Source organism: Podarcis gaigeae (assembly GCF_964106915.1).
Source record: "Podarcis gaigeae genome assembly, chromosome: 9".
NCBI classification, from domain to species: Eukaryota; Metazoa; Chordata; class Lepidosauria; order Squamata; family Lacertidae; genus Podarcis; species Podarcis gaigeae.
Window position 1 is genome coordinate 41,511,568 of NC_139685.1, and position 24,274 is coordinate 41,535,841.

Sequence of the window (24,274 nt, forward strand, 5' to 3'; positions counted from 1 at the left end):
ATCTTTATTAGCAGAGAGATTAGCTACTCCCTCCTTCTTAGTGATTAGCACTCTCATCCTATGTCAAGTAGTAAACTCTGGCTGCTCTCCTCAGAGTGCTTTAGCCACTTTGGTAAAATGCAGAGTCAGCTGTTCAAGACAATACGAGTTGCTTCTGGTTTAAAGCTACTTTCTCAATGCAATAGAAAGCTTGCCAGTAGATGAAATATTGTGGGAGAGCAAGTGTACACAAAGACCTAGAGAGGCTGATGGGTTTAATTCCAACATGTTTTTTTTTCATCACATAGTTTAAAATTCTCTACAAAGAGGGATAAAGTGGGTATACAAAGTTAACTGTATAGTGAAATCTGGGCTGTCAGAAAGGTTAGTGATGTTCATTGTTAAATTTCCCATAATTTTGGAGCTTTTGATAATGTTTCGCAAACTCTGTTTGATTGAACAAATTATGCAAAGATAATGCATTATTGCTTGAGGCAAGCACTGGAAAGTGTTCACTGAAAGGTATTTTTAACTTCAAGGGATTTATAGGAAGCTATAATGCGGAGTTAGAGAACAGATATAACGGCCATACTTAACAGTTTCAGATTGTGCCTGTTTGAATATAGTTCTTAATTTATAAAATTAGAGTTCTGGGGTTTGAGGCTTCCTGAAACTGAAGCCATATCCTCTGAACTACCAGTCTTCTCACTCCGTAATTTCAGATGTTTGAGATTAAGTACTTTGCACAAATTCCATGGGTGAACCCTGGTTCATATTAATCCCTGGAGATAGTGAAATTGAAGACATAGCCAGTTACATTTTATCCTGCAATCTCTATATAGCCATGAGGTTCAAAGACATTAACCCCCCTTGGTTATTCAAATGCATCCTAAGAGGTAAAGCAAAAAACTCAGTTCCTATTTGGAACGAGAATCTCGCTATTGTGAATTCAGATACTAGTAGCAGTTAATATGAGAAAAGGCACAGTTGCTTCAATTTAGGGTCATTTCTAATATTTTAACGTATCTGGTAAATTAAATGCCTCATGCTGTTTCATATCTAATTGTCACTGCTGGACAGCATTTACATTTTGTGAACTCAGCTGTGTACAAAGAGCGAGCAATTAGCAATATATGGTGTAAATTCGAACATATATTTTCATCTAACACAGTACAGTGGTACTTCGGGTTAAGTACTTAATTCGTTCTGCAGGTCCATTCTTAACCTGAAACTGTTCTTAACCTGAAGCACCACTTTAGCTAATGGGGCCTCCCGCTGCTGCCGCGCTGCCGGAGCCCGATTTCTGTTCTTATCCTGAAGCAAAGTTCTTAACCTGAAGCACTATTTCTGGCGTAATGGAGTGTGTAACCTGAAGCGTATGTAACCCGAGGTACCACTGTATAGTATTAATATTTCATATATCAGCATTTCAAAAGGAATAATTGCATATACTATAGGGGGTGCTTACTGTATGTTCATTTATGTAACACACAACCCTAAACTATCTTTCTCCACCACCCTCCATATGTTGATAGCAGGAGCGGGTGTTAGGATAGCGTTTAGGTGCCTCTCTCATGGTTGCCCGCAGATCGGAGCATGACTGGTGATGAAGGAGTGCACTCTGGTCACTTGAAGGCTGTTGAATCTTTTGCTGGAGGAGAAAAACAAAAATCAATCCAAATACATCCTCCCACCTCTTGCAAAAGTATGTGAACTGCTGTAGAATGTACATATGATTATATTTTATTCACTTAGTACATACAGTTATATTTTATTTATTTATTTATTAGATTTAAATCCTGCCTTTCCACTGGAGACCTTGAAGCTGCTCATAGCATTTATAAAATGCAGTGGATAAATCATGCACGTTAAAACAAAACGAAGCCTGTGCAGCTGGAGCAAGAGCCTAGTGTTATCTTCACCTGGCTTCCTTTCTCTCCTGTTCCACCCTCCCCCAGGGCAGCTGGTGGTGCAAGACCATGTGGTAGAAATCTTGTTTGAGTATTTAGGGAACTGTGTTTGCGGCTGCTTTCATTCCGTTGACGTTTCCTGGGATCCAGACAATTTGCTTGCTATGGGGCATAAATTATTAGTGTAATTTATAGGTTTCTGTAATCTACATTAAAATACATTTGCTTTTCATCCCCCCCCCCCACCCAACAACTTGCTTAAAAAGAAAACAGCTTCAGCATAGCTCAGCTGTTAATAGGGAAACCTAACAGCTTCAGCAATGGACTTGTTAATGATACGCACCTTGCCCAGACAGAACAGAACACTGGTTCCTCAGTGTGTTAAGAGCACTGTGCTATCTAGACTAATAATGTGTTCATCAAGGGCCAAGGTCATAACGATATGAATGAGGTGAAGGCAGGTCAGAAATATATAAACTTGGAAGCTAGTCCTTAGCACTGCAACCCAATATGTGTACTTTCGTTCTCAAAATTCAGAGTTGTAGGGAAAGATTTATTCTGTATGTTACAATGATGGGCTTCTTTCCTTAAAGCATGTAAAGTTAACTATTAAGATTGAAGCATGCTTTGTACATTTGAGAACCTTAATAAATATTAAGAACATATATATTTTTTAACAGGCCCCTCTTCTACAGTTAACACCAGCTGCTTTTCTCTTATATATGACTGGACAGGATATTCATGTACAGATACTGAACAATATTTATCTGTTTTTCATTCTACTGTTTACCACTTACGCTCTACTGTGCACCATATTGCAAAATTATTTTTCACAAATTTATTATTCTTACTTCAGTTATAAACTTTGGTGTATTTACAATTTATGTGACTGAAGTATCAGTTCTGAATTGGAAAAATAGGCCGATTTTATTGCAGCTTTTGCCAACCTGTTGCCCTCCAGATGTTTTGGACAACAACTCCCAAAAGCATGATGGTACTACTAGGAAATGTAGTCCAAAAATACTTGGAGGGCAACAGATGGGTCAAGGCTATTCCACTGGGTACTCATGACTCTACATAAAAAATTGTCCAGTAGCACCTTAGAGACCAACTAAGTTTGTTCTGGGTATAAGCTTTTGTGTGCATGCTCACTTCATGCACACGAAAGCTTATACCCAGAACAAACTCAGTTGGTCTCTAAGGTGCTACTGGACAGTTTTTTATTTATTTCAACTGCGTCAGACCAACATGGCTACCTACCTGAATCATGACTCTACACTTATAGATAGATTACTAAATCATGGTTGCAATCAACCAGTTAAAGAATCATTCATCTGTTAATTATCTGCCTTTTTTTACCTGCCTATATAAAATATCGTTAAATGCAATTATATTCCTGCTATAACTCCCCCCACATCCACAATTCTACCAGCTTGCTACCTTATTATCTCTTGCTGGTCCTCATTTTCTGCCCAGAACTCCTATATCATCTCTCTTCTCAAAACCCGCTTCTTCCACTAAGCCTTTGGCTTAACCCTTCTACTTTCATCCCCTACTGCAACAATGCTTTGAGTATGTGTAATAGTTGCATGCCTCCCTCGCTATGTCCTTTCTCCTCTCTTTCCACACCATCTTTTGTAAGAATTTAAGTTGTCAGTTCCGTCAGACAGGGAGTCTGATTTTGCACTCTGTGTTGATGGTGATACTATTTCAACTATAAGTAATTGTATATGCAACTTTTATATGGATGCATTTTTTAAATATTCAGGGGAATACAACACTTAAAATTTCACAACCAAATGTATATCATTTATTGTTAGAATGAAAGAGCATATATTTTATACTAAGTTCAAAATAGTATTAAAAAGTCCTTTTATTGACACCAATTAAAATAATGACTTTTTCCAAGTTGCTTAAAAGGATTATGAGGAGAAAACTGGGGTAACATTTCACCAGTTTTCATTTCTGGAAATGTCAAGTGTAGAACCCTCACCGACACTGAAAAACAATTTTTTAAAAACCCTCAAGACCACAGTTTTGTCTTGTATGTGTTTTTTTTTTTATGTGTATGATGATCTACGTCTAATAGAAAACTATGTTCTTACAATTAACAAATTCGTTTTAATGTTCTGGATTCATAATAGGAATTGCTTTAAGAGCATGCTACATAAAACCACAATACATGAGAAGAACATCAAACAATGTTAAGGATGTGATGAAAATACAAATGATATCTTGGGGTGTCCTGAAAGGATAGGGAGAATAATTCAGCTAGTGTTTTGAAGATCACATAGAGATTTTACATTCTGTGTTAAAATGTTCACCTATAAAACAAAGTATATTTTTAGAAGTTTGGCTTTTATTGCTTTGAGTTCTGTTTGATCATCTCTGCATGCATTTAAATATCTTTGTGCAAATTGGGAACATCTGCGTTAGTAAACTTAATAGAAAATCTCAGGTGATTTGCAGATGACTAAGGCTCTTGCTTTTCAGCTAATGTAAGTCCAGCTCACTTCAATGAGGCCTGTATCAGTAAAGTGCTTTAAGTATCAGATTGTAGTGTTAAGGTTTTGCAAGGGCATGTCAGCATCTTTAAACAGAAAAGAGTTAATGTTTTCGATATTTAAAATGAAAACCAGAGACAGCTAATTCAGCTTCAGTATTATCTAGGAAACTTCGAGTACTGGTTGTCAGTAAAGTAAGCCTGTGCCAGAAAATCATGGTGCTGTTTGCCTGTGGTTTCCATACATTTGCACTGATTCCATTTTCAGCTACCATCCTTTCTTAAAAGAGTATCAGTGGAATATGGGCTCAGTTTTTATGTATAGCCTGCATTTGGTTAACTGTGCTTGCTTATTATCAAATTCATAACTAACTAAGTTTTTTATGGAATACAATGTACTGTATTGGCAGAGGTGTATTTTAGCTTTAAATATTAAGATTCATCAATAGTATGTAGTATTGGTGGTGATTTAAATCAATGCCTGATAGAAAGTTTGTGTTTGTTTCAATATGAGAATCATTCTGTTGCATTCATGGTAGTCACCATTCATTTAAATAGTAGCCATTCATTTCAATGGAAGGACCCACTCCACTCTAAAGTAATGTATGCAAACTGGAGTCAAACTTACCCTTTAAGTTAAATGGAAACCCAACTTCAGAAGAAGGCTTATCCTCAGGACCACAGCAGGTGAGAAAAAGGGTTTAAATTCCATTTAATTTCAGGTCTTCATTTGTTCTGAACCTATTAATGATCAACCATTCCTGCTGTTTTTATTTACATTTTTAGAAACCGGCATTTTGATGCAAGAGGTGTTCATCAAGTATATTTTGGGTCACAACTCCCTCTCTCAAAATTAATGACTAAGTACTTCCAGGTGGTGCAGTTCCATGCTTGTGTCTGAACATCTGTTCCTGGAGCATATTGCTGGATTTGGACATCGGTGTTTTTACTGAAAATGCTTTAAAACCTTTGGTTGGTTGGTTGTTTTTTTGAAATCCATCATTACCAATTTGTCCCAAATTTCTTTCTGTGTACAGATTGCTGAGCCAAACCATGAAGGATCATCTGGTGAGAGTTGCAAATGAAGCAGAATTTATCCTGAGCAGACAAAGAGCTGAAGATATTCACAGGCATGCTGAATTTGAGGCAAGTCCCAAATCTTACACAATGCACTAATAATAATAATAATTTATTATTTGTACCCCGCCCATCTGGCTGGGTCTCCCCAGCCACTCTGGGCGGCTTCCAACAAAGATGAAAGATACACTAAAATGTCACATATTAAAAACTTCCCTGAACAGGGCTGCCTTCAGATGTCTTCTGAATGTCAGGTAGATGTTTATCGCTTTGACATCTGATGGGAGGGCGTTCCACAGGGCGGGCGCCACTACCGAGAAGGCCCTCTGCCTGGTTCCCTGTAACTTGGCCTCTCGCAGTGAGGGAACCGCCAGAAGGCCCTCGGAGCTGGACCTCAGTGTCCGGGCAGAATGATGGGGGAGGAGATGCTCCTTCAGATATACTCGACCGAGGCCGTTTAGGGCTTTAAAGGTCAGCACCAACACTTTGAATTGTGCTCGGAAACGTACTGGGAGCCAATGTAGGCCTTTCAAGACCGGTGTTATATGGTCTCGGCGGCCGCTCCCAGTCACCAGTCTAGCTGCCGCATTGTGAATTAGTTGTAGTTTCCGGGCCACCTTCAAAGGTAGCCCCATTCATACATAGTGGAGTAGTAAACTGAAACATAGGTACCACAGCAATGCCCGATTAAAAATGTAAACACATCATGTGCCTGTGAAGTTCTGTCTTGAAAATCCCTGACCATGTTGACCTGTAAATAGTACACAGAAGCTCTGAAGCACCTGTTCTCTTGGATCCAGAGATCTTTCACAAATTGAAAAGCACTTCCACGTGTGCAAGGCAACCCTACTGAATTCCTTCAATTCCCAGGTCCTTCTGCTTCTCTGTGCACCCCATCTTGCACACCCAGAGAGTTCCCTGACCCTCAGGAGCAGCTATGGGGAGAGGAGGGAACTTTTAGCGGGGGTGGAAGAGACAAGAAGGACCCATTATGTGATTGGAGTTCTGCTGTATCTTCTCTGGATCCAGCCCACTTTTTTTACTTGTTGTAAACAGGGCTGCTGGTCGGAGAATAGGGATAAATTTGGGATGATTTACAATTTTGTACTTTAACATTCATAATTGACAACGATGTTCATCCAGTATAACATCTGGTATAATACAGATAAAAGGCTAACTTTAATAAAGCAGTGTGTTGTTTGTAGACTTAAATTGAACTTTGCATTATTTTTCTTAATGAAATATTCTTTGGTAATTGCACTTCCCTCTGAGTCATCAGAACATACATATATATATATATATACACTTTTAGGCAAACTTCTACTTTTCTTTTTCCATGAAGTCACTTGCGTGATTGTAGTTTGTTTAGTTTTCCTTTGGATAGGGTTGAGCTCCTACACTCTCCCTACTTAGAACACTCTCATTTTTGAAACCATTCTGACTGATTTTTTTGCACCAGTCAAATAGGTATAATATTTTACGGCAGTCTGTTTAGTCCGATGCATTCTAGCACTGGTCTCATGGATGTTTCACACACAATTGTTGCTGCACACATACGAATTATTTCCTTCTTTATGCATCCCATGACCACATTATCCTTTTTGACGTAGCATTGCAAATGGATCTTATGAACTATAACCTTACCAGTATGATTCCTTAATCCTCTCGTGCTTATGGCTTTCAAAGATATTGTCCCTGACTGTCCTTGTTGATGTGGATTATGTTCTTTAGTCTCCTCTCCACTCCTCTACTGGAATCTTAAGTACTTGATAAAAACAACATGTCGTTGGAATTAAACTAACTGATCTATCTAGATCAGGCTGCTCTTTGTATAAATTTACTCTCTAGCAATCTTTTAGCCATTTCAAAATAAAACGATTGACTGAGTAGAGCTGCTTTTGCACAATGTCTTTAGGGGGGACTGGCAGGGTAAAAGCACCTTAAAGAATCTCGCCAGAGTTTGTAGCTGGTACAGAACTGGCAATCAATAAGAAGAGTGGAGCAGCTAAGCTACTAATTTGGATCTAGAGTTAGCTGCTTCTGAATCATCATTTTTGTAAGGATCACATTTTAGATTTTCTAATTGCTACCATTTCTGTCAACCATTTCAGCATTAAAAAACAAACAAACGTGCCTTTAATTTTCTGGGGAAACCTAGTTCAAATGTGTATTTGTTCACATGGGGGTTTCACACAATAACTTTTGGACAAATAAATGCCTGAGTGGCTTTGACACAAATAAATCCTTAGTCTGTTCTGTAATAGTATTTCAGTTGCCAGTGGCTCATAAAAATGTACCCATGGATATGTTACCGCCTCCAACCAAATATTTACACATATAAATATACTGCAAACAAAGTCTTAAAAGTTGTTTTTTTGCTGAAGTAGTAACAAAAAAGTATTACATATTTTTTTATAAACCCAAACTAAATAAAAATAAGGGATAACTTATTATTGAGGGACAATGAATTACATTGACATGTATTTTGAATTTATTGGATTACTATGGCCTCCCGACTAGTTCAATACAGAACAAAAAAGAAATACACCATAAACTAGTTTTTTATTGGATTCTTCTAAGAACTAATTTTATTTTTGTTTTGCAGCTTTCTTTTACAAATGAAACATTGAGGATTTCCCTTATATATTAACACATAAACATTTGTTTTAAAATGCGTAAGAAGTGGAAAGTTTATTTTCCTGGACAGTGGTAATGTTTCTAAAGGTCATCTCTGTGGGTCTCAGGATTCATGCTGTGCATTGTTTAATAAGCTGTCTGTACTTCATCTAGACCTAGTTACCCACTCCTGCAAACAGAGATGTTGTCAGATATCTACATTGTCATTTTGTGCTAGTGAAATAGCAGGCAGGTTTCATTTGTTACATCAAAAAATGAAGGGTTGGTAGACAGTCCTGTGGAGACGAAATATACATCTTTTTTAGTTCATTGCCTGATAATCATTGGAGTCTGACAAAGGTGACAACTTATACACTGGTTTTATGCAGATGCACCATGAGTGACATGGCCTCATTGATTAGGTGAATTGCTCTTCTTTTCCTGCTGCTAACATACCCCTCTGCCCTTTAACCACACTTTTTTCATGTAAGAATAGCTAAATCATGGGAATTTTTTTTTTACTGCATTTCAAAATACTGCCTCTGTCAGAACTGACCACAATTTTTTATTTCTCTGTGTGTTTCTTATGTCTTTGAACTGTCTTCAGGCAGGTGTTGGTTGACACTTCTTGATCTGATGTTGCCTTGACTCTGTTATATCTCAGTGTGATGGCTGAAGGGATTTAATTCACATAATCTTGAACTTAAACAGAAGCTAGACTGCAGAAAAGACAGCACTTCTGTTATACTTATCAGAGCTGGAGGAGGCAGCCATAGTTTTCTCTATTGACCAAGCCATGTTCCTCTTGAACTCACAAGATATCCATATGTTTCGGCAGAAATTAGTTTTGGAAAGAGAAGCATTATGCTGCTTGGAAAAAAAATGTGTGAAGGAATAGATAGGAGTTAAGACTCAGTCATGAACATAGCATGAATCCAAATGTAGCAGAATTATTCAGATGGGTGCAGAAAACAAACTATAACTAAAACCACGTGGTGATTTGCTGTAACTCTGCCACACTTCAGAGCAAGTTAATTCTGTTATCAAATCACGCAAACATAAGGGAATATGTTCACACATAACAATAAAATGTGATTTAACTCTTAGTACTGCTGTTTAAAATGCCCTGAAGAAAATTTTGAATTAAAAAAGTGAGATTAATTTTTATATTAAAGCACAAAACAGCACACAGTATGCATTTAGATCATCATTTTCATAATAAGCACAAGACTATATCTTTTTAAAATACGTATCTTCTAAAGAATGAAACCAACATCTGAAGACATCTGAAGGCAGCTCTGTATAGGGAAGCCTTTCAAAGTGTAATGTTTTATTATGTTTTTATATATGTTGGAAGCTGTCCATAGTTGCTGGGGCAACCCAGTCAGATAGGTGGGATACAAATAATATTCTCAATGTCCACACAATCCTACTGCATGCAGGGATCCTTTGATAGTGGGTGCAATAGACTTATGAGCATTGCACAATTAATTTGGAATGAGCAATAATTTTTACGACTTCCCAGGGCTAAATCTGGAGTGACTTGAACCTGATTTTTATTATTATTTAAAGGGAAGTCTATTAAATATTCATAGATCCTGTGAATGCTTATAGGTGCCACAAATACAACATATTCTTTCAGGGTTTTCTGTGAACATCTCCTGCAAAAATGGGGTGATGACACCACTGCCATGACCTCTTAAAAGTAAATGGTAAACATGCGTACTGGAAAATAGGTGTAGCACCATGTCACTTCTAGCAGGGGGGAAATTGTGAAGCACCCCAAACAGAAATGGGTCTGAATCCCTGGCAATGTCCCTTCAAGTAGTATGCATATGTTAATAACAGTCTGCATGCATTTTGGATTATGTGTTTGAGCACTAGCTGTTGGTGGTTTTATTAGGAGCTCTGAAAATCAGTGGTACAGTGATTTGCACATCAGTTTTGGGCACTTGTTGTCTACATTGACCGTCAGTGGCCCTCTAAGGTTTCAGGCAGGTCATCCTACCTGGGACCTTCTGGGTGCAAAGTGGATGCTTAATAGTCCCAACTGGGATATATACAAGAGTGATTAAGAGACAAGCATAAGAATGTTAAATATAAAGTGATGAACAAAGAAAATATAAGTGTGAATAAAATGTGTTTCATTTTATACTGCTTTGTTTGGATGTTGATGGCTTGTGACTGGCCAGTCAGTTTCTCAGTAGTATAAACAGCTGTTCTTCAAAATGCAGCATATTTTTTTACACACACACACACACACACACACACACACAGAGAGAGAGAGAGAGAGAGAGAGAGAGGACGCAGGTTACAGTTTTTGTGGTTAAGTAAGGCATGCATCGTTTCCTTTTTGTTGTGATGTCTTTACTTAAATTATGCATTTGTCGCAAATTGCAATAGTCTTACGTTCTGATTATTAACAGTTTGTCAATATAACTGGGATATTCATTGGATTCTTCTTTGTTGTAAATCATATTAGGCAGCTAACTTCTCTGCATGATTGCCCTTCAATAATTAAATCTAGCATTTCCAGCTGCTGTAAAATTTGTTGCCCTTTTCCCTTCAGTTATGTTTCTTCATGCGTATTAGTTGGACTTCTCTATAGCCCTAATTTTCACCCTGTGCCAATTTATAGGCTATAGTTAAGCAGCAATAAGCTGTTCATGTTTTGGTTTATGGCTTATGTTGAATATGAATGTAAATGTAGCCATGCCTTGCTCAAAAGATACAGGTAGTTTCTAGCTTATTTCACGTGTCCCCCTTTGCAAAAATAAAATAAAATAATGTTTTCTGTGAGTCTTCCCTTATAGCTAAGCATCAGGTATGCTTTATCTATTAAATTTTAGCTTTTAAGTAGCCTTGAGAAACATTTCCTGTGTTGTGTTTACACACATGAACATGTTTGAACTCTCTCTCTTTTTTTAAAAAAAAAGAAGGCAAAATAATTAAGACAATAATCATAGGAACAGTTTATTAGGAGCAACCAATACTGGAAATCAGCCCTAAGCCATTACACCTTCTTACAGCATTAGTAATACAACCATCACATAGCTGTGAGGTAGGATAGGCACAGGCCATAATTTGGGCCAGGCAGAGGTGCCAACAGGATTTCCTGGGCTGGGTATACTGTATGTGGATCGGGCCCCTACCAGATCTACATATATATGTATGTTAATGTATGTATAATAGCATCACAGAGATGCTGCAAATATAAAAGGGGGAAAGAGAGGGAAACATGCACAATGTTTAGCTCCTGAGTGGAAAAGCAAAATAGAAATATATGTTACGCATATATGTTGCACATAGGTAAAGCATGGAATCAGCTCACATGGGAGACAGTGATGACCTCTGAAGAGGATTCAACAAATTTATGGAGGCCAAGGCTATCAATAGCAAGATACCACTTTGATTCATCTTACAATTTCCCTATCCTTCCCTTTTCTATAAAAAGGTAAAGGTAAAGGTACCCCTGCCCGTACAGGCCAGTCGTGTCCGACTCTAGGGTTGTGCGCCCATCTCACTTAAGAGGCCAGGGGCCAGCGCTGTCCAGAGACACTTCTGGGTCACGTGGCCAGCGTGACGAAGCTGCTCTGGCGAGCCAGCACCAGCGCAGCACACGGAAACGCCGTTTACCTTCCTGATATAAAGCGGTACCTATTTATCTACTTGCACTTAGGGGTGCTTTCAAACTGCTAGGTGGGCAGGAGCTGGGACCGAAAGACGGGAGCTCACCCCGCTGCGGGGATTCGAACCGCCGACCATGTGATCGGCAAGCCCTAGGCGCTGAGGTTTTATCCACAGCGCCACCCGCGTCTATATTTAGCTTGTTTGTGCATCTAAGGGATGAGGGCGGCTAATGTAAAACCCTGAACTTCAAGGAAAAAGAGGGAAAGCATTTGTAGGATCCGGCTTTTTCAGCCATACTAGACTAGTGCAGAATGTGAACAGATTCATTTTTAAAGTTTGTTTCCATACAATAAGATGTAAATAGGAGGAAACATACACTATTGGCTTGGGGGGAAATATGGCATTAAAAGGTGGGAAATAAGAGGTATTTCTTGAGATAATTTATGTGCTCTCTGTGTTTGTGTATTATGCATGTAGAACAATTGCAAGTGAGGCTTCCAGACATCTAGAGAAATCTCTGTCCCTAAACTGTAGGGCTGCACTGACTTTATTATTATTCATTTTTTGGGGGGGGAAGCATTTCATCTTAACATGTTGTGTTAAGGGTTTTCCATGTTTACTCAAGTTCCAAATTGCAACTGTTAAGGGCAATGTAGATACTGGTATGGTACCCAGTGATAATTCAGGCTTCCCCACTATTTGGATCTGGATGGCTGTTAACAGCTGAAGAGTGAGCAGTGCGGTTTATAGAAGCATCAGGCATAATATATTAGCTGCGTAGGTAAGGAGTGTTTGGGGAAGCTGCACGTGAAGAAATTCTGACTGGAAATTCACCACACATTGCTGTGGTGGGGGAACGACATTGCATTTTATTGATGCATCAGGCAGAAATTCGTATCTGTTTACATCCCTGCTAAATATAGACACTAGCTGGGGGTGCAGTTTGGCTTGGTTGCCCACTTGCTGATCCAGAGGCTTTTTAATTTATATCCCTCCCCTTGCTCATCTGTAATTTCTTCTCCGCCACTCCTTTCACACTTAATTTGTATCTTATCCCATGCACCCAAACTGCCACATTCTTTCATTTTTCCTATAACGTTAATGTCAAATTATTATTGGTTTTACTTTATAAATTACAGTGGTACCTCAGGTTAAGTACTTAATTCGTTCCGGAGGTCCGTACTTAACCTGAAACTGTTCTTAACCTGAAGCACCACTTTAGCTAATGGGGCCTCCTGCTGCCGCCGCACCACTGGAGCACGATTTCTGTTCTCATCATGAAGCAAAGTTCTTAACCTGAAGCACTATTTCTGGGTTAGCGGAGTCTGTAACCTGAAGCGTATGTAACCTGAAGTGTATGTAACCCGAGGTACCACTGTATCTTTTACCTCTTTCTGACTTCCATTAGCATCTTCTCTCTGCCTTTCCCCAAGATGCGGGATATCTTCCTCGCTTGTGTATCCTCCCCAGATTTTTCTGACTTTAGCCACCATACAGGAAGATGCTGGTGCTGGTAATCAGGTCCAACCAAAAGGCTATAGCTCAGCCCGGGGGATCAGCTGAACCCCTTTTCGCTCTACTGAATCTTCTCTCACAACAGGTTTATACTGAGCATATGAGGGAGGAATCCTTTAAATTCTCATTGCCTACAAATATGACTTTTTAATTTAGCTGGTTTGTGAAATTCAATAAAAACTACAAACCTGTTACACAGCTATTAGAAAAAAAAGGACATGGTAGTTGTTCCCCTTGATAATATGTCAAACTCTTATCCAAAGGTGAAATTATAATCTCACCACACTCTACAAGTTATACATTTGATGCACAACTGATGTGGTGCTTACACATGAATGTAAAGGGATGAACAAACTAGCTACTTTCTTGTTAAGTTTCACAGGAATTAATAAAAATACTATTTAAAAGATGGAATTGCAAAAAATAAAGACATTGCTGGATTTGGATCAGTGTAATTCAAAAAAGACTAATGGGTTGTTTTAAAAAGGATGACAGTGTTTGCCGAAGCAGCATGACGTTATGGTAGAGACTTCCTTTTGTAAAAGATCTTCTGCTTTAAATTCTGAAGAAGCTAGTAATGGTTATGCTTTTTATATAATAATTTTCATATGTTGTTAGCTACTAATTATGAAGAAGGTATATTTCAATTATGGTCAACAACATTTTCAGCATTATTTTTTTTAAACTGGGATAATCTTGTAACAGTACAATGGGGGTCGGTGGAATGCTTTGTTTCTCAGCTGAATAATAATTTAAAAATACAATAAAGTTTAGCATTCCCTGCCAAAACTGAGCCAGGCCAATGTTTAAGTAGGAAGAGAGGGGTTTATTCAAGATATATGTATGGGCGCAACTAGATGTTACATAGCAGATCCACAATCTGGATTTCCCTTCCTGATTTCTGTTATTTTTGTTTATTTTAAACAATTTGCATCCTGCCCTTCAAAATTTTTTTTTTAATTTGCCTTAAATCATACTAAGATTAAATCAATGGAAACCAGCAACAGTAAGACTGGAATCCTATAGGATCTTTTAGATCTCCTCCTATGAAGACAGAAAGAGAGGTCTTCTATTGGAGAGGAAGATATGACTCCACAATACTCCTTCTACCTCCAGAAACCTCTGCATCCTTTGCCTTACTCAACACAAGAGCTCTGTTGGTAGATGCAAAGTGGAATAGCATTCCCAGTTACCCAGCGTACCCTCTTGGTGTGTGTATGGCATTGTGTTTCCCCCCTATCATTGCAAACAATTGAAGACAGTGGGAGGGAAATTGAATGGCTGTCTCTCACCCACAGCCTGAAATGAACAAATGTGGATGGAAGTGCATTAAAGGTAAAGGTAAAGGGACTCCTGATCATTAGGTCCAGTCGTGGCCAACTCTTGGGTTGCGGTGCTTTATTGGCCAAGGGAGCCAGCGTACAGCTTCCGGGTCATGTGGCCAGCATGACTAAGCCACTTCTGGCGAACCAGAGCAGTGCACGGAAATGGCGTTTACCTTCCCGCTGCAGCAGTACCTATTTATCTACTTGCACTGGCGTGCTTTCAGACTGCTAGGTTGGCAGGAGCTGGGACCGAGCAACGGGAGCTCACCCCGTCGTGGGGATTCGAACCACTGACCTTCTGATCAGCAAGTCCTAGGCTCTGTGGTTCATCCACCTTCAGTTCTCCCTCCCTCTTTGGATTGATCTGTAGAAAAGTATAGTAAAATAGTATGTAAGAGTAGCATAAAACCAATTTATCAAGTCAAAACTATTAAAAGGCCTGGGTTTTGAGATCAAGTAAATAACTTTGCAAGATGTTAACATTTTGGGGGAGGAGGGTTGCATCAGATCATGATTATTATATTGCTGGGGGAGGGCCCAGCTGCTCCTTGCCCAGCATACTTTCCTCTACAGAGCAAATAGCAACTTCAGGAGAAGGGAAAACAGCACGGGTCAGAAGAACCAAGACTCTGATCTGATGCAGGGATGCAAGGGAGCACAGGATATGCAAAGATGCAGCTGTAGAAACTGGTAATCTTTGCCAGCTGCTATTAACTTCTTCAAAAGCAAAACAGGGGATATCCATAAATTCTGTATATCTCCCATATAACTTCTAGCTGAACCCTAAGAACAATTTCTCATTAGTGGAGATCTGTGTGAGTGAACAGTGATGTGTCTCACAGTGTTCAGGGCCCCTGGAATATTTGAGAGGGATCCAAAAATGAGACATGCTTAATGCATCTTCTGTTATGTCCATGTAAAATCCTTCAGAGTATTGCTGGCAAGTGATCAATCTATCACATTAGAATTCTGCCCTTCCAATCGGGAGCTTGGTGTGGCACTAAGTTATCCCATTTTATTCTCACTGCAGGACTGTGAGTTTTGGAGGATAAAAGAGTTCCTGGCTCATGGCCACTTGATGAGCTTCATGGGAATTTGAACCCTTTCCCAGTTTAGTTCCAACAACTCTGTCTGCAACACTGCACACTTCCTGTATGATGTAAATGTATGTTTAGTGCAGATACAGCAGCATGGCTGATGTCTGACGTTGAATAGTCCTCTTCATAGAATAAGAAAGAGAAGGAGCATTGTTGGTATTGTACTTCCTTGATCTATGTATCTGAGTTGTTGGCTTGCTGCTGAGAAATAACTTCCATATTAAGTTGTCTGTAAGCCAGAATAAATTTTCCTGTGGGACATAATTGATAAATCTTAATAGATTTCTCATTTTTGTCCTGCTCCATTATCAAAGTGCTGGTAGAATTTTAGCTATAGGTGATCATAGGGAGTGACCTAAATTGATTTAGCTGGCTCTGTGATCATACCTTGCCTCTGTGCTTCGTGTCACTACACAGCTACAATATGGTGGCCCCAAATTTATCTAGTATGGACTGGTTAAGGACCTATAAGAAAGAATCCAAAGAGTAGTTCTAGCAGGGGCATAAAGTTGTAACAAACCTTTAATTAATTAGAGCCTATTTTCTAATGTCCACTTGTCCTAAAGTCTAATTTGTGTCAGAATCTTGCCCATTCCAAACCAAGAGGGACCTCCTCTGTGGAAAAGTCCTGGGGCCTTGCATAGAATCACAGTACAGATAAAAATCCTAAGGAACCCTCAAATGTCCTAAGGTAGTGGAGTGCCTCATGTCATGCATGTCTCACCTGAGCCACCTGATCATAGCCCAAGCCCTGAGTCTCAAATATCATCCTACACTCAAGCCCAGAGTTGGCATAGGTGTGCCTGCCTGCCTGCCTGCCTGCCTGCCTGCCTGCCTGCCTGCCTGCAGGGTCTATGTATGACTAGAGGTCTCCTTAGATGCAAGGCCTTTTTGGGAGGAGGGAAAAGACTCCACTGTGAATAGCAGCCCAGCAGATGACCAGGAAGAAGAGGAGCTAGCAGTGAGGATTTAAGTCTTTCTGTCGCCTCTGGAGCCTTGCTAGATTAAAAGCTTGTTGTTGAGCTCATAGCCTCCAGCTCCGAAACTTACACAGCTCTGGAACTCCCTACTTGGCCCCAGCTCCCTCATTTGGTACTGATCATGGGCAGTTTGTTTAAGCACCATCAATATATTGAACAATAGATTGGGCATGGTGACTGGTAGGGAGGGAAGGAATGTAGGAATAGAAACTATTAAAAGTAGGGCAACATACTGTGCTAGATTTGAATGTGATCACAAGTACTTTACTGGTACAGGCTACTAGATTGTGCATCAACAGTTTTTTCCCCCATCCTACATTTGCCTTCCTGCAACTGACACTCCACAATTGGCAACCAAGGATAGTTCAAACCTTATCATAAACTGCTGCTGCTTTTATTTCTACTTCTGTTTTCTCAAGGTATGTTTTTAATGTTTCAAGTCTCACTTACCTTAGAATTGCAAAAGGGCATTCTTAGATTGAAGCATTCTTAACTAACCTTTTAATCTAAAAGAGTAGCGTTGCCCGCCAGTTCAAAGCCCTTCATGGCGTGGGACCTAGGTATTTGTAGAAGTGCCTTTCCCATTATCTGCCAACCCATGCCGTAAGATTTTCTGATGGTTCTGTTGTCAGCCATGGTCAATTATGTGATGATGCAGTGCAAGTTCCTCTCAGTTACGACACCCCACTTGTGGAATTCCTTCTTTTGTAGGTACAATTGTCCCCCTTGCTGGCACCTGTTTGACATCAGCTGAAGACATCTCTGTTTCTTTTGGTTTTGGTGGAAGGTGTTGGTTGGTTGTTCTGTTAGCTATAGCCGCTGAATTTGCATAAGAATCACTGTATTAGTAGGTGTGTGGTTTTAATGTTGATGTTTTGATACATGTATTAATGTTTTACACCTCCTTGGGAACCTTTGGTGAAGGCAGGTTAAAAAATGAATTAAATAATAATTGCAAAAAATACATCCACAGTTATAAACCACAATACATTTAAGCATGGTTTTGAATTAAACATGAAGTATACATGCTAGTCTTAACCAATTGTGCAAATGTAATAGGAAGGAACGCTTTCATTTAAAGAAATCTCTAGTAAGTCAATACAGTACACCCAAATTATCTTTCAGCTTGAAAGTGCTAATAACAAAATGGCTGTTTAAACAGGTTTTAATTCCAGTAAATGTTCAGTCAGTATTTATAATGCCAAAATTACTAAAAACATAAATATCCTTAGATTCTTCTATCAAGCCATGAAGAAGTGAATTATTGAAAAGATAAAAATAAATTTGTTTGCTTTCTGTCAGAGTTCATATCCACAGCCAACCTTGATAGAAGACCAGAATGATTTAGACAAGTTTGCTTTGGAGATTCATAACATATGCTTGCTGGACAGAATTGAGTTATCTGTGCTCTGGAGAGTAAGTTATTGTAGCAGGAGCTGACAGAGATGAAGATAACTGAGGGAAATTCAATTACCTTTTAGTGTTTTCCTTCTAATAGGATTCTTAATGTGAAAAAGATCCTTAGATGATGCGCCTCTGTTGCTTGGTGAGATCTACTTTGATACGTGCCTCCAGAATAAAGTGAACTCTCCTTTCTAGGCCTTCATTAGGAATGAAGCATGTGACTGCTTCTTAAATGTTGTATTAGATTTCAGGGATTAGATCAAACATTGTCAGTGGTAGACCACATATTCTTCCTTAAAAAACCCCCACACCCAAATCATTCTTTTTAAATGCTGCTTTTTAGTTTAGAAAACTATGAAATAAAAGGATTGCATGTACATTTGCTGGTCCTTATCTACTACTATTGTTATGTTGAATCCTTTTGCTAAATGAAATTAGTTCTTTTTCAGGTACCTAGGCTCTCTATGAAAGAAGTACAGTTCTTTTGAATGAAATGTTTGCTACATGTTTGTGAGAACCTAGGTCAAATATATTGCCTTAAATAATATCTGAATGAGATATTTTACAACAGTTTCTTGTTTTTCCTCTTTTCCCCGGCAACAACTGTTTGTTGTGTGAGGCAGCCTGATAAGACTTCAACAATGACAGTCTTCCTCATATGGACACAGAGAATACAGCAGCAAAGTTAGACCAAAAGTATAGTTTATTTAGGTCCCTGAATCTAGTTGCTAAAAGAGAAAACTGAGAAGGAACATGGTGGCTGGAATGCACTCAGAGGCGTAGGCAACTCATCTTGGCATTAAGACTACCAGAGTAGATTATTCATCTCCTTCTGTCTGCCTATGATAATGCCATTCTTAAGAGTATAAGCATTGTATAGTTATTAGGAAGTTTTTAAAACAATCGTTCGGCTTAAGTAGGGTAGAGGTAAAATTATACGTCTTAACCTGTTATCAATATTGTGTTTCTACCTTGCCATGTAGAAACTTTCAACCCATAAGTAATTGTCACAAGTGACTGTTGCTTTGCACAGGCATTTTACCACATCTACCCATGTATGTACAAAGGAGCCATGGCTTAATGTGGCTTTATAAAACATTTCTATCTATTGGTGGGTTGCATGTATACACAGAAGTATATCCTTTGTGAGGAATTTGTAGAGCATACCTTGGCTCTCACTTTATCCAGATCAAAGTATTTTTGGATATGACTGATTTTCTTTTCAGGTTTTGAGCTGTATAAATATGGCTCAGCCCTGCAGTCAGTTCAAAATAAGAGGATCTTGGGGAAAGATAGCACCATAAGAAAGTATATTCCTTTCAGTGTTCTAGCTTTACTGATTTGATGAAAGCATGATGTACTGTGAGGGGGCGAAGCAGTTAATATGATTAGCTGTAATTTAGTTATCGTAAACACATTTGCAATCTGATTTTGTAACTGATGTAGTTTTCTTCTTTTGGGTACTCTGTATGTACTTGAGCAGAAAATAAAAACATCTTAGTTTGTGTAATGGGCCACTGATAACAGTAAACATTTGTGTGTGTGTGTGTGTGTGTGTGTGTGTGTGTCTGTACCTTTCAAAAACAATCTAAAATATTTAGTAAGCACACTCTTTTTTGCAAGAGGGATGTAGTTTTTTTAAAGCTTGTGTTTATTTCTGATTTTAAGCTAGAGTAGAGGTCCCCCCCCCAATAGGTTTGTTGATTTGTTGTTTCTGTCTGGCCACAAGTTGTAGCTGCTTGTGTATTTTAGAATCCTAATATCATGAAGTTTCTGATTACCTGCCAGCAACTTCTGTTAGTTTTGGGTTGCCTTGTGTGAGCAGAAGAACAATTTTTCATCTAACCTTCCCCTGCCCACTGATTTCCCTCTTCTAACTACAGTCTGCATGTCCCATCTCCTACCATTCTGGAAATCCTTACCAGCCCTCAGGTAGGTTTTGGGAGAGACAGGAAGCAACAGTGGAGGGGAAGGATTTGGGTTTTTAACATGAGCAGAACTCACTTTCCACTTACCAGAATCCTTCCTGCTTGAATATTTTTGGCAGTAACCTTTAGCAGTAATTTTGTGTCGTGAACGTGAAGAAACTTTGTAAGCCTACTGTCATGTACTCTTTACAAAAGAGAAGTAGTAGCTCTGTATTCTGCTCTTTGTGTGTGTCACCTTGTTTAAACTCAGTGTTTCATAGTTTTAAGCATACAAATAAACGCCAGGAAGGTTTGCTACCGTATTTCCTTTTAATAGCTACAATATAGCTACAGTACAGCAATAGAAGAAGAATTTGTTTTATTATCCCCAGAGGGGTGGCCATATTGCAGGGGGGGAAGGAGTTTTGTGCTGCTTGATGGACTAACACATTTATTTCGGCATCAGCTTTTGTGGGCTGCTGTCCACTTCACCAGATGAGTGATATGACCAACAATACAACCACACCTGACTCATCAGACAGAGTCACAACTTAAGAATTTCCATCAGCATTTCTCAAACTACACTACCCACCCAAAGAAGGTTGTTGGTGGGGCACGAAGAGAGAGGGAAATAGATCCACAAGGCTAGACTGGTACTTAGAAACAACCTACTACAGTAGAGAAAAAGACAGAACATTACTTGTCACTTAACGGTTTTCAGCTGAAACCAATGGGACAATGACACTTCCCTCTCACAGACCTTTGATGGTAGGGTGTTTACAGACAGGCCCCAACTAAGACAGCTACTCATCAGCAACTACAGACACATAGTGATATAGCAGAGATAGGAACACAGGGACTAACTGCTGCTGCAGACTCAGATAAGAATAAGGATGCCAACTGTGTCCCCATGTCTACTCTGGCATCACTGTTATAGGGTTTCAATGTGTCATCCACCTTGTCAGGGATCCAGTCACTCGTTCATCTTCCAGTCAACAGTGCGGCTGCAGCTTTATGAGCCAATTGAAGTTTCTGAACACTTTTCAAAGGCAGCTCCACGTAGAGTGTGTTATATAGTAATCCAAACATCCTGCCTGAAGAGTTCTGAAGAACTTGGAAGCTTGTTTGCTGTTTTGTCACACTTTTGTGACACAAATCTGTCTGGAATGTGTCCTTGAACTGTGATAATTCCTCGTGTGTGTGTAAGGAATGTAGTCTAGTGAATGTAGTCAAGGCATCATCCATTGCTCTGCCTACTTTTGCATCTGGCCCAATCCACTTTTTTCCACTCTGCCCCACCCACCATTAACATGTGGACCCTAGGTGGTGAACCATGAAGTGAAGTGGCCCTCAAGATGAAAAAACAAACAAACCCCTACTTCAATTTTAGTTGGTCTTAATACAGTCATACCTTGGAAGTTGAACAGAGTCCGTTCTGGAAGCCCAATCGACTTCCAAAATGTTCAGAAATCAAAGCGCTGCTTCTGATTGGCTGCAGGAAGCTCCTGCAACCAATTGGAAGCTGCGGAAGACATGTCAGACATTCAGCTTCTGAAAATCGTTTGAAAACCAGAACACTCACTTACGGGTTTCGATCGTTCGGGAGCCAATTTGTTCGGGAGCCAAGGCATTCAAGATCCAAGGTATAACTGTATAAGATATTGCCGCAGTATGATTTTTGCATTGTCTTTGTTAGAATTCTACTATTTGTCTAATTGGTGCCTTTCTTATGGAGCATCTAACTTTCAGTGAGGACACAGAGAAAGCAACTTCCGTAAGCACAAATTAAATCTCAGAGGAAGTAGAATAGAGCAATTATTAAATTGAACATGCATTCTTAGCTATATGCTTATTTCCTTCTATTACCTATAGAAAACATATTCTTATCATCATGTAAAAATATCAACCCTCTTTTGACTAGCACCAGTACATCACATTACTGTCCTTTATAGAAATTCCTTGTACTGATTATAATGCTTCTAATCATGAGATAGTCTTAACACTATTTTCTAAAGACCCTGGGGTGTGGAGGGGGGCTACTTTTACTATGTTAATAATAACCAGGACCCCCTATATATGGCAAAGCAATGAGACCACAACAGATTTCTGTAACAAATAGCTTTCGAAAAAAAGTTAATTTATATGCAGATCCTGAATCTTCAGATCCGTTAAGGGCTAGATAAATGATGATGATGCAGAGGGCGGAGGCTGCAGGTTGCAGAGATGAAAAGCCAATACATTGTATTCAGTCCATTAAAACAAGAAGAAATAGAAAAGATACCTTGATAAGTGTTCTGCCTGTGTTAACCTTGATGGCTATTATCGGGGGAGGGGAAAGGGGGCATGCTGCTATATCTATTTCATTGGCTTGGGCTTTTTCATGCTGAAAGAAATCAATACTTTGAGTCGTTGGATGACAGAAGCATCACTTCAGAATTGAAGGTGGCTGTCAGACATTGTCATTGGTTGACTTTTGTTTGCTATTGAGGTTTTAAGCTTTCATTTTTCTAAGTCTTATTCAGGAGCTTTGGAAGATTTCCCTGGGTGGCATTTCTAGTTCAGACTTTAAACGGGAGGTTAAAGGTCAAGTGCAAAAGATCTAACAGAAAAACACAGGAGCTTGTTCCATTTACTAAAATCTGTGGTTCGGATGGGAATTTGCATTTGCAGGTGGTATGTTTTTGCTTCCCCTCAGATTGCTTTTTCTCTTCTTAATGATACCCTTATGGGAAATGGTTAGTAATCATTAGCTTGGATATAGTTTCTTTTTTTAAAAAAAAGAACCCTCAACTTAGTATTATTCAACGTAGTATAGGAATATTTAACATTACACTATTATTTGTTGTGGAGCTGAAAATAGATGCATACACGGAAACATTTGTTTTCAAACATTTCTCTGCTTCTCTATACTCTGTAATACTTCTAGGAATATCCTAGTAGACTGGAAAAATCATTAGTCAAAGGAGAAAATTGCCTTATTTCTCCATCCTTAATTGTTTTTCATACAAATTGTTGTTTCCCTTGATTTTTACCATGTCTCGACTGCTCTTTTTGTAACACATTTTATATGGCATGTTATCAGTGCTTATTTTATGGGGGTACTCAGGGGTATGTAGTACTGGCACCTTTCCTCCCCAAATGATAGAGTGTGGCACTTACTGTAATATCTTCATTGTGAGTACTGGCACCTTTTTTTCAAAAAGGAAAAAAAGCACTGCATTTCATTATAATAAGGTCAATTATACTGTCCTTTTGTTGAAAAACCACCAGTTTAATATTGTTGCTATAGTATTAAACACTTGGATACCTTTTTAGGAGCTGACTTAGTATAACCAAAAGTTAAATTCCTATTTAAGCTCTGACTTAGTATATGAAAATTAAGCCAATGGACTACAGTGGTACCTCGGGTTACATACACTTTAGGTTACAGACTCCGCTAACCCAGAAATAGTGCTTCAGGATAAGAACAGAAATCATGCTCCGGTGGCGCGGCAGCAGCAGGAGGCCCCATTAGCTAAAGTGGTGCTTCAGGTTAAGAACAGTTTCAGGTTAAGAATGGACCTCCGGAATGAATTAAGTACTTAACCCGAGGTACCACTGTACTCTCAAAATGTTGGGTTATATTCAGCATCATGTGAGCAAATTGGATGGGACTTTCCTATTCTGTTTGCCTCCCTATGCCACCAAAACTGCTCCAAAGTATCCTGCAACCCTATACAGCAGATTTTGGCAGTGTGCAGGAGGCTGCCCGGTGTGTGTGTGTGTGTGTGTGTGTGTAAAAAGGAAAGTCCCGCTGGGCAAACAAAAGTCTGTTGCATGAGTAGGCTGATACCACTGGATGTCACCCACTATTAACATAAACTCTAGAGTCATAATTATTCTTCCTTTGATTACATCTTCTAGGGGCTGCTTACCCTGCTCACAATGCTTGCCTATCGCACTGGCTTACCTGGTCTTGATGGGGATAAAGAAGTAGTTAGTTGGTTGGATGTGCTAGCCTTCCTTGTAATGTGAAACAATGTGAAACAAATCAAATGGTGCACAGATGCACTGAACAGACAAAAGAATGTGCGTCTTCACACAGCACATAGTTAAACTATGATATTTGTTACTGTAAGATGGCTATCAGCTTGGATGCAGTGTTCAAAACTCCCATTGTTATAGGGTGCATTTTGTGACAGGGAATTTCATTAGTGCGAGCAGTTTCTGAGCTCTGGGCGCAGTAGTACACCTAAGATTTCAGTTTAAAACTGCAGAGTGGAAGGAAAGGAGGACCTTTTTCTGTCTCCCCCATTTTCAGCTACTCTCTGGAGGCTGGAGAAGAGAATATA

General features: G+C 39.2%; 1 protein-coding gene across 4 annotated transcripts in view; it reads left to right on the top strand.

The window, feature by feature from the left end:
- Positions 1-24,274, top strand: part of LRBA (LPS responsive beige-like anchor protein) — a 356,696-nt gene that overhangs the window by 124,851 nt on the left and 207,571 nt on the right. For all 4 annotated transcript variants that reach the window (XM_083755165.1, XM_083755167.1, XM_083755166.1 and 1 more), the window contains exon 36: positions 5,430-5,538. In XM_083755165.1, coding sequence (XP_083611291.1) covers positions 5,430-5,538 — 109 coding nt within the window. The remainder of the gene's footprint in view (positions 1-5,429; positions 5,539-24,274) is intronic.